The sequence below is a fragment of the Gymnoscopelus microlampas genome (genome assembly GCF_963454915.1).
Source record: "Gymnoscopelus microlampas genome assembly, chromosome: 21".
Taxonomy (NCBI): Eukaryota; Metazoa; Chordata; class Actinopteri; order Myctophiformes; family Myctophidae; genus Gymnoscopelus; species Gymnoscopelus microlampas.
The window spans coordinates 21,816,709-21,829,044 of NC_139958.1; the positions used below are offsets into that span (position 1 = coordinate 21,816,709).

At 39.9% G+C, this 12,336-nt stretch overlaps 1 protein-coding gene across 1 annotated transcript; it reads left to right on the top strand.

Annotated features, from left to right (window-relative positions):
- Window positions 1-1,362: 1,362 nt before the first annotated feature.
- Window positions 1,363-3,074, top strand: LOC311037860 (bone morphogenetic protein 10-like; the record flags this gene model as incomplete). The annotated part of the gene is made up of 2 exons (XM_084047154.1): window positions 1,363-1,636; window positions 2,023-3,074. The coding sequence occupies 2 exons, from the start codon at window positions 1,363-1,365 to the stop codon at window positions 3,072-3,074; spliced, it is 1,326 nt and encodes a 441-aa protein (XP_083903280.1).
- Window positions 3,075-12,336: the final 9,262 nt, after the last annotated feature.

Genomic DNA, 12,336 nt, shown 5'->3' on the forward strand with positions numbered 1-12,336 from the left:
TGTTTTCTTTTCAGCAGGTGCTTGGTTTTATTTGATGAATAAATTGAGGCAGATGGCATTGTAAATGTGTAATAAAAGATTGTTATTATTCTAAATGAAGGTATTTATATTGTAATATTTATTGTAATACTCATGTTATTTATTAACAGTTGTGAATGTTATTACCTTGTAAGCAAAAAGCAGTGTATTAGCTAACATCGTTAGGCTATCCTACATTCAGTAGTGCCATAATTGCCACAGTTTTGCTTTGCAGTGGTCCTCTTTTTGCATTGCGATATTGAATGGAAAATGGAAATAAATTAAATCCATAGTTTCTAATTCTTGTTTTGTTTTATCTTTCATGACCCCCCCCCCCCCCACACACACGCACGCACGCACACGCACACGCGCACACACACACACACACACACACACACACACACACACACACACACACACACACACACACACACACACACACACACACACACACACACACACACACACACATTCAGTTGTTATGCCAATCCCTGATTTTCCCTACACATGTGTAATCCCTGACACTGCTAAACTCACTAGTTGGTGATATGGGAACTATGATATGTACTTGGTTCACTAACAAAATATACTGGCCATTTCAAGACAAGCTGTAGATATTAAGACTACTCTGACCTCTTGTGGAGCTCCCGTGGTATAAGTCCAAACATTGACAATGACCGCTATAAATGTGTATAGACAGTGTAACCTAGACATGTAATATTACAATGTTTCCAATGCATTTCATATAATCAAATCAACATTGTTTTTATTATTTCTTGGCCCCATAGTTATGTTTTAAAATGTTACGCACATTTTCCTGGCTAAATACTTTGACTTCAGTAGGGAATTTAGAAATTAAGAGTTATTTTCACTTGTGGCATGTCACTGTACCCCATCAAAGGAGCTTATGAAAGAAGACAGAATGAGGAGATGAGGAGAAGTTGTGGGTAGCCATAGTGTACTGTAAGTCTCTGGAAAAGAGAGAGAGGTGGGCCGAGCAGGGCCTTAGTGAGATCTCCCAACATGTCAGCACAGCACATTGGACAACACAGCCCTGCCCTCTGCACCCAATCACAAGATCAACAAGGACAAAGCTGTTTTCTCTCTGCCCCCAAACGCCAACCTGTTGTCCCTCAAGGAAAGAATCTACCCTGGATAGGGTGGAACGATTTGCATGTGTCCTCTTCTGAGGATCCAGCCATATCTCCATACTTGATACTCAATCTTTGGATCCTGTCCTTGGGCTTAACCATGACTGCTTCAGTTTTCTCCAGACTTTGGCATATCTGCACTCTGAGTGTCCTACTTCTGTTGTCGACTGATCAGAGTCAGAGCAGTCCCATCATGTCTACTGAGAGCCATCACAGGGCATCTTCTGTCAGTGATGTTGCTCTTGACAACACTCTGTTGGGACAGAATGATGACTTGGATGCACAGGACCTCTTGAGACAGTTTCTGTCTACACTAAATCTCACAGAACAAGGGCCCCGAGTCCGACCTGGGAGCCACTCTGCCCGTAAGGAACCACCGGAGTACATGCTGGAACTTTACAACCGTTTTGCCCATGACCGCACTGCCGTGCCCTCTGCCAACATTGTACGCAGCTTCAAGAATGAAGGTACAAACTTATTTTTTTGTCTGAATGTATAATTTGATTTGTACAGGAAGTTTACCGTTGATGGAAATGATATGTAACATCAGAAATAAGCTGTCAATAACTTGGAATTGTGACTGATATTTTAAGGGAATAGTTTACTGACATTTTATGGACAAAGAAATGGGAGCCATGTCTTGCATTTCATTTCTACTGTATATAAGTTGCAAGTTTTACAAAACTGCACTTTGATCAATTGTAAAGACATTGTAGTTTGACCATGCCTTGCACTGATAATTGCACATGTGTACCTCCAAAAAGCCAAACTGATGAACATATATGGGCTTATCCTTTCCCCAAACGAATATAAAAATCCAACTGAGACACCCTTATTGATATTTTAATTTCAGATTCCTCCCCCTACAGTATGACGGTCAGGGGAGTGAGGATACACCCCTTGCTATTCAACATCTCCATCCCCCACCACGAACACATAGCAATAGCTGAGCTCCGCCTTTACACTACACTCAAGAAGACCCAAAGACCATATGCTGGCCTTGACTGCAAGGTTACTATCTACAAGATACATGAGGGTATTCTTTGGACAAATGAGGTGGGGACAGAAAGAAGGAGAAGAACGGATAAGGAAGAGGTGGTGGAGATGAAGGACTTAGAGGAACTGGTGACAAAGCACATCCGTGTCAGAGATAACAGCTGGATCTCATTTGACCTGACTCATGTGATCAAACTCTGGCAAAGATCAGGCTGTACAGCATACAGATTGGAGGTTCACATTGCTAACTGTGGATCAGAAGAGGATGGGACCCCATTAGAGATTACAGATGGACAGTTGGTTCACGTTGATATTTACAGACTCTTGGAGGGGAAACACAATGCCGTGATGATTGTATTCTCAGATGATCAGAGCAGAGACCATAAGCAGGATGAGCGAGAACTCGGCCAGATGATTGAACATGAGAATGACCTTCCTGAAAATCTAGAGCAGAACCAACAGACCTTCTGGGGTCATGATAATCACAACAATGGCCATGCTAGCCAAAAGGAGATGGGCAAACAGTCTCTCACACAAATGCAATCCAACCTTATCTTTGACACACCTCCCCGCATCCGTCGCAATGTTAAGAGTGAGCCATGCAAGAGGACCCCACTCTGGGTGGATTTTAAAGATATTGGCTGGGATTTATGGGTCATCCAGCCTCAGGGTTATGACGCTTATGAGTGCAATGGTGTGTGCAACCCTCCTATGACTTCCGAGGTCTCACCTACCAAACATGCCATAGTCCAGACTTTGCTGAGTGTTAAGAGTCCCAAGAGAGCTTCGCGTGCCTGCTGTGTCCCCACTAAACTGGAGCCCATCTCACTCCTTTTTCGTGATAACGGAGTGATCACTTTCAACCATAAGTATGAGGGTATGGTGGTAGCAGAATGTGGCTGTCGATAGTCATAACACTGATACTGCAGAGTTAGAGAATGTGGACTGATGAACACTGAGAGAATTACTGGTATTTCAAACAACTCCATCTGAGAAGACAATTGTAATACTAATAGCATACCAATCAACACCATAATCATGTCCTTCAACATTTGCATAGTCTAATCTAAATCAAACAATCTATCTATCTATCTATCTATCAAGTATTTAAGGTAAAGTCATGTATAAAAAACGTGGGTCAGGATTCTATCGTACAGGAAATGAGACATGAAACTGCATTGAGCTGTAAATTTGTGGTTGTATAGTAAGTATATCTACATTGCATTTTGCTAACGGCTGCTTAAGATGCTACATTATAAAGCAATGATTCTGTAGAACTTAAAAATGAACAAAATGCAATTTAGACAAATTAACTTTATAGTGTGAATGTGATGAATCATTTCTTAATGTTATTAATAGCTCATAGAAGTAGGATGAGAATTGCTTAAATGTTGTGATATTTACAGTATATATTAAATCTTGAAATACAAACCAGATAGTAAAGAATGACTGATTGGACATCTGCACATTGGAGAATGGATATAGTACTGTCTAGGCTACATCCTTATGCAATGTCCAATGTAAATAGGGGTGAGGTAAGGTCTGGCAACTGCCAACTAATGTAATATATAATATTCTGCTTGAAATATCTTGCGATTATGTCTGCTTTTGCAAAAGTAATAGCAAAATGAGAACCTATCAAAATATGTTGTTATCTACTGTTAATCCATGTATATCTACTCTTAATCCATGTACTGTATAAGGCAAATTATGTAAAAAAGAAAAAGAAAAAAAAAAGAAAGAGAAAGTTAGGCTTGTATGCAGTTGGAAAATGTCTTTCACTGTAGGTATTCCTTCGGGACAGGATTATAACACAAGGAAACAGTCAATTTCATTTTTGTTGCTGTTGAAAGGAACCTCTAAATCATCCAATTCCAGTACAGATGCAATCTTTACTCTATGCATTAATAGCTTCACCTCCCACCTCTTGTGAATGCTAAACCTAAAAATGGGAGTTTCCCTGAAAAAGGAAAGTAAAGATGCCAGACAACCCAATTTACCACATCCATTATATTTGTATCAATAGTGTCCTGCTTCATTTATAAGTCGCATGCCGAAAATAACAGATGTACAAGCTCTATTTTCGTATAAATATGGGATAATCACAATGCTCCCCACCAATTCATGTTCCCCTCACAAGCCCACCCTCATCTTCCTATCGTCACATGCCAGGCGAGCCACCCTCTGTACCCGTCCATGCCATGGTGATAACAAGGTGTCGGGAGCCTGGAGTCTTGTAGACCATCACTCAGGATGAGACGCCACTCCAAGTGGGCAACAGTTCAGAGAGGGTGGTGTCAGATTCCTGGTCTCCAACGCAAACCAGCCGTTAGGTTACTTGCTGCCATTGGATCCCTCCCACTTCCTTTTTCTAACATAGGCACACTCCAGACCCTTATCAAGGCCATAGCAACAGAACAAATGGAAAAAAAATCATGTCACATCATCACCTAACGTCTGCTGTCAACAGTGGGAAGTAGATAACAGCTATGGAGTAAGTAACGTTGTGGAACCTCCTTACTCAGTAAGATCCTCATTTCATTGGAGGTCACTCACAGATATTTGCTGAGTCTAAACTCTAAACTGTCTTACTTTTCAAATTCAAATATGACAGACTTGTATTTCAAATAAAACAAATCTAAAGATATCCAGATGGAGAAAATATTGATTCATATATTAATATATATATATATATATTTATTTAACAACACAATATGCATATTGTGCTAGAAAATTGTTCAGGTAATATGTAGGCCAATATTAACACTGTTTGCCTTATACTTAAAGTCTGAGGTTATCCATGTTATATCTGCAGCTTGGCAGACTTTGATAACCAGATCCACAAAACCCGCCTGTTATCCAGTTATAATCACTCTGCTGCGCCATTATGCATTAAACTGAAACGTGAAAACGTTTAAAACATGATAAACACAAGTTGTTTCATAAAGTGTGCAAGGTTTTGAGAACTATAGAGAGACGATCTGTGTTTCATACTTGTTCCCAGTTAGGCCATTCCTTTTTGTTTATTATCAGCTAATATGCAGTCCTGATTTAATTTGTTTCATATTTGGCATGTTTAAAAATGCTATTCAGTTTTTATAATGCTCATTCAGGTCCTCTTGCTGAGGAATTCCTACTGTTTTCTTTTAGTTTAGTTAGTCTTTCAGTACCGTTATCATATATCATTCTTGGAACATGACTGTGGCAGGAGCGTGATTCATATTTGAGATGAGTTGTGAGCAGGAAGTACAAATATTACAGAATATTATAGAAGATACATTAGGAAAGATTAGAACAGGAGAAACAATTATTATGCAGGTAGATTTCCAGCTAAAGAGCTAAAATGAGCTAAAATGAGAACTAACACTGCCAGCTGATCAAAGTAGCCATTGGACATTGGACCTTTAGAATTGCACTGAGAGACCTTTATTGAATTTCTGTCTGTAAACACGACATAAAGAATTATAGGTTACTTTTATTTGAGTCTATGTACACAGAATAAAAAGCTTGCTGTATGGAATATATCCCATTCATTTGGAGCCATTTGATATATTTTATGTGCTTTTGCTTAGTTTTAGATGAACAATGTAGAGTTAAGAGTTAAATTAACCGGGGGCGTTATTGTATATGATCACATGGTTCGGCAACATGTGCTCCACCAAAATATTATGTCCTATAAATATCCAGTTATATACAGTTTATGTTAATTTTCTTTTTTATGTAAGGAGTATTTGTCATATTTCTTGGTTCTTGCATTTCAGTGCCTACTTTGAAAATAGCCACACATAAAAACATGGAGAAAAAGAGACAAATTGAGAGTGATTAATCCAATGCCTCTTGCCTCATAGGATTAATAAATGGATTATGGTCATAAATTACTTACAGGCTGTTATTGCTCTGTTCTCTGGTTATAGAGGCAATCAGTCTTTACGCACAAATAACATGGCTTGACTATCATTATTACAGTGCTGTGAATACATTATAATCTACCCATTCCAAGTATACTGTTATGTAGTATTAGACTTTAAATAAAGTAGTAATTTATAAAGTCTGTGTTTTTTTTGTATTCTATGTGAAATGCATACCAATCCATGACTTGATGTCATAAATACAGAGTATGTGTATTAAAGTTGTGTCTTTCACCAGTCACCCCATATATACTACATATTTCATCCCTGGATTTGTTATCAACAATGCCGCACATTTTACTACTTATTAATAAAAGCCCACATTAGGTCACATTTGTATTCAGCTCTCACTATCTAGAGAATCTCAGATACGTGGAGCAGAGGCATATATTTCAATAGATGGCCACTATTACAAGCAATATAGCAAGGAAAGAAAGGTTCAGTTTCACAGAATTCTATGAAAATCACAGGAGAATACACTAATTCCCTCCTATAGACAACTGTATTAGAGCAAAAGCAGAGGCGATATGGCAGATTGTTCAATGATGAGTGAAGGACATGAGTAATAAGTTATGAGTTTTTTTTTTTGGTTTATGATCAAAGATTTGTCTCTGTAGTCAGAATTAGGGAGGGAGGGTCTTTCCACCATCACGGAAGAAGGAGTAGTTCACCCAAAAAAGTACTTATTTTCTATCAATTACACACCCTATGAAGACTTGAATTCATGGAGACTCAAAGGTCTCTTCCCGGATACATTAGCATATTTCCGCCAGTAATCAAATTATTGGCTTAGGAAAACAAGCGACAAAAACAAAAAAATCTCCATGAATTCAATGCTTCATGGGGTGTGTAATTAATAGAAAACAAGTCATATTTTTGGTACTTTAAGATCCATTAGAACCATAACCATGGTTGCAAGGAAGGGAGAGCTACATGGGAGAGTAGAGGCACGCGTTTGGGGAGAAGCTACAGCTTGTGTTCCATTCAAGGTTAATGTTTGGCAGCGTATTCCAGTACCGTCACCCAGTGGCGAGGATCTTATTTGGCAGCCTACCACTGGCACCGGCTTGCTCTTCACTCGTAGGTGAAGTAGTAATTCTTCAATAACAGCACACTTCTCGCACCAATGTAATGACAGATGTGTTGAAGATGAAAAGGAAGCATCATGGAAACAAGTTTATGTATAAAGAAAAGCTCACTCTTGACCAACAGAAGGGAGGGGGTGCCCACAGAATCTACCCCTATCACCCATGGTTTCCCACCAAATTAACTTTGAAGTATGTCTGCCGCATGTGGAAAAAGGCTGGATTAAAGCAAGGTTTTGATTAAGCATGGCATTAGACGGTATAAGAGCCATGGTGTTACCAATATCGGCATGAATGCACTCAGCAAATTTCATGGGAATCTGACCCGTAGATTTTGAGATCTCTCGTGGGCAAGTGGACATTTTGGCCTAATGGTGGTGTTACAGGAAAGGGTCATCTTCCAGCCGGTGCATTAAGGGTGATAATATTGGCCTGTGGTAGCAAGATTCATAGACTGTCTGGGGCTATGCTGCTGTTATTCTATTTTTCTGCACAGATCTTCTTCAATAAATTGTACACTTCACCCTGTCTGGAATATCAATATTTTCCCATAAAAGGCCGGTCCGTCTATGTGGCCATCCGTCCTTCTATCAGGCCATCTGTCTGTGTGTCTATCCATCCATCTGTAAGTCTGTCCACCACTTTGCTCCCAAACATATCTTCAAGGACTGCAATCAGATTTTCAGCTATTTCACAATAAACATCCAAGATTAGGCTTACAAATTGATTCTCACAGTAAGTAAATACGATTTGACAGCTTGCTCATTGTCTTCAACATTAATATACTGTATAACAAAACTCTATGCTGTAGTGTATCCATTCATTTATCGTGTCCTTTTTCTCTTCAAAGTTGAATTGAGCGCACGCACGCACTCACACGCAAGCACGCAAGCACGCACGCACACGTGGGCGTTTTTCTTACAATATTTTCATTATTATTATTATTAACATTATTATTATTATTGTAATAATAATTATTATTATTACTATTATTATTATTATTTTACCTTTTTCCATGTTTCTACTGTGAAAAAATAAAATAAAACTAAATTAAACTACAAAACATGCTAGAGGTGGGGTCTGTGCGGTCATCACTGAGAAACCTAGTTAGCCAAGAAGTCAGAGGGTCCAGACTGGTCTTCAATCATCATGACAATCAACACGTTTCATTCCCTTGGGTTGACTGTAACAGATTGATAAATAATGCTATTGCTTTAGGATGGATCAGTTGTCATAATAACCACTAGGGGGAGACAATACAACATGGGAAATATTTTGTCCATGGAGGAAAGCATTTTACTTCTATCAAAATGATGCATTTGCAACATCTTCAGGCCATTTACACCAGTGGTTTTCAACCCTTTTCATATCAAGGTCCATTATTTATTCGGCATTTGAGCCACGTACCACCGTTTGATGAGATTTAGACTCTCAGACCCAAGACTTAGAATATTTTGTTATCGTTGGATACGATTTTGTCCATAATTCCATGCTGTGTTTATGTGGTAGGCTACCATAAGGAGAGAGAACAGGGAAACGTTGATCAAAATAACAATTCTTTCATTAAGTAATGCAGATGTTTAACAAGGGTAAGGGTCCATTTGGTTTCATTTTACACTCTCACGAGTAAAAGATCTATAAGGGTCCTCCATTTGGTTACCAACTCTCCATCATTTAGCTGGAGACCACCTGGAACCCCCTCAAGGACCACTGGTGGTCCCTGGACCACTGGTTGAGAACCACTGATTTACACCATAATGCCACTGTCAACTCAGAGATGATGAGAAAGAAAGACAGAACAATTTCTTCTGCATGGATGAGCTATTGAATATTTCATCAAATGTGAAGTGTTGGTCTGCTATTTTCACGGAATATTCACCAATCTTTCTTCTTTAAATAATAACTGACATTCTGTGGTATACACAAAATAAAAATCAGTACAGACAAACCTGAAACCTGCACTAGAACTGTGTGTGTCTTTCATATGAACAAAGATATACAGGCAAATCTCTCACACACTAAAATGTTTACAAATGTTAAACCTTCCTACAAGGTGTTGACCTTCCAGTGTTTCCATGTTGGAATGTGATCCTATCTCATCCTGGGGGAGAGTACTCAAAGAGAGTACTCAAAGTCCTGAGGTTCAGCTCCTTTCAGTGCAGTGCTTGTGTTGGCACACTCATTTATTGGCATGTATCTCAGTCATCATGTATCTCAGTTTATCTACTGTGCTACTATACAGGACTATCACAAAGATTGTAGTCATCAAGGTTGGTGTGTGTGTGTGTGTGTGTGTGTGTGTGTGTGTGTGTGTGTGTGTGTGTGTGTGTGTGTGTGTGTGTGTGTGTGTGTGTGTGTGTGTGTGTGTGTGTGTGTGTGTGTGTGTGTGTGTGTGTGTGTGTGTGTGTGTGTGTGTGTGTGTGTGTGTGTGTGTGTGTGTGTGTGTGTGTGAGGGGGGGGGGTTAGGTACATAGTGTCCCCTGGTGGTCGATTACATTATATAGTCATATAGACTTGCATGAAATTAAATGTAATGACACATCCACTGCTTGCAGCTTCTTTGGGCTACTTTGGTCAAGTTAGCATTTACTTTTTATGTTTACAATAAAGGCACATACTCTGTGGCTTTTGTAAAATATAATACTGTGTGTATTCAATTGTACATTGAAGAGAGTTGGATGTATAAAACATAAGATTTATCTAAATGTCTATTATAGTGGTATAGTGGTAAATCAAAGTCTATTGCATTGTTGTTGTTGATTTTTTCATGTCTGCTTGCAGTTTAACCACTTGAACCCTACTGTCCCTATTCTGGGATGAACATTCAGCACAAATAGCAGATCTACAAGCTCACAATGCGTCTCCGTGCAAGGCGTTGTGAGCTATTGGCTATTTTTGGCGAAGAGACTTGGTGTAGAGCCCTGGGGGACTTGGGTCAAAGTATAAAGGGTTTAAGTGGTTAAATGTTTGTTGAATGGGAGCGTAGCCTATAGTTTAGCTCAACTCTTGGATGTTAATGAGATCAAGCATAAGATCCTCTCAATAGTAAAGAACTTCTTCATAGATGGATGGATGGTGTAACTAAACTAAGCAATGTAACTGATGTATGTATTTATTAAGTGGCTTAATTCTCTATTAGTAAAGATGTACTTACTGTACTTAATGGCGCTTGGCAGTCAACCTTCATCCTTGCCAGGGTCCAGGTCTCTTGGTGCTGATGGAGGCAGAAGATTGTCTCTGCACATAGAGAAGAAACAAAGGTGTTATATCAACGTAAATATCTTGCTAATTAACCACATGAAGAAAATGTACTTAGAGTAAGTTATATCTCGCCATAAGTAACATAGTTACAAGTAACATACTGAATTAAATAAAGTTCTGACATTGTTTTGAGTGGATGTTAGTGGTAGTAATAATAATACACGCATACCAACCAATTCAACTGTGTTTTTACTATTTCGTACAGACAAACTCACAAACTCTTTTATATGTCTCTGCTTGCAGTTTAACCACTGACATGAGCCCTAGCGTTTGGGACAAGCATTCAGTGGAAATAGCAGTTCTACATGCTCACAATGCGTGTGTTGTGAACTTGTAGATCAGCTATTTTCAGCCAAGAGATTTAGTGCAGAGGGAAATTAGGAGGGGCCAAGTATAGACAGAATATAGACTCCTTCTATTGATTGATTGATTGATTGATCGATTGATTGATTGATGTACTTTATTTAGTAATCAGACCTCTGGAGCTTGTTCAGAAAGCTGCAGCTCGTCTGGTTTTCAACCGCCCCAAGTTCTCCCACACAACTATCCTTCTCCGTTCTCTACACTGGCTCCCCGTAGCAGCTCGGATCCAGTTTAAAACCCTGGTGCTAGCCTATAGACCCCTTAACAGACGACGTCATACTGGCTGCGTGCAGCCAGTATGCGCGCAACGAAACCCATTATATCAGGTCTCGTTAGGACGCGTCTCACTAGCCAACACACACAAGAGGGGGTTGGGGTGTGCTGAAACCAGTGCACCCCGAAACAGGTTGGGAATTGATTGCGTGAAACAATCACCTGTGCGTCCAGGCTCAATGTTAGTAAACAAATAATTGGTCTATAGGGCAGTGAAAGGAACAGCTCCTTCCTACCTCCGGGCTATGGTTGATGCCTACACCCCTGCCCGACCACTTCGGTCTGCCACCTCGGGGCGACTGATTGCCTCGTCACTCAGGGGTCCTTCTGGTCGATCGACACGGTCACGACTTTTTTCTGTTCTGGCCCCACAGTGGTGGAATGAACTTCCCACTGAAGTCAGGACAGCAGAGTCACTGCCCATCTTTCGCCGCAGGCTCAAAACCCACCTCTTCAGGAAACACTACCCTTCCTCTTTGCCTGGCCTACTTGTTGTTAACTAGTTGTATGAACTCTTGTTTTAGTTTTGTATTGTTTTATTGGATCTTGTTTAGTCGATTCACTTATTTGTCTGAGCTCGTGCTCATTTGATTTTGCTATTTTGTCTCATCTGTTTAGGAAAGTAGGTAGCTGATATATTGCACTTTTACCTTAGCGCTAGGTATACTCTTGGTTGCTTGTTTTTTGCAGGAAATGCACTTAAGACTTCTGGTGATTAGTAGTTTTCGTTCCCTACCAATGTTGAATACACTTATTGTAAGTCGCTTTGGATAAAAGCGTCTGCTAAATGACTGTAATGTAATGTAATGTAATGTAGTAAGACATGAGAACAACAGTACATGGAAGTACAAATTCACAATACGAGTTCTACTAAACTGGAAGACTCATTAAAGCACTGAGCTTGTTTCAAATGAGTTCCCCACGCACACAAATCATGATGTAGTAAAGATGTACTCACTCTAAGGCGTTTGGCTGGTGGTGGCACTGGCCTTTCACCGTGGTCTTCCTCCTGGTCTTCCTCCTGCGAGTCCTTGGGTGGGTCCTCGGGTGGTGGCACTGGCCTTTCTCCTTGGTCTTTCTTCGAGTCCTTATATTAGGTGGTGGTTTCCTCTTGCCTCCCGTGGTTCGACGTCAGTTCGTCGTCTCGTCTGGAGGAAGGCTCGCATGCTCCTGCAAAAAGTGTGAGATGGGAATGTAAGCATGAACTCTAGACAATATAAACAACAAGGTAAATAGTCACATATAAATAGAGCGCAGTACAATGTAGTGCCTCAAAGAAAC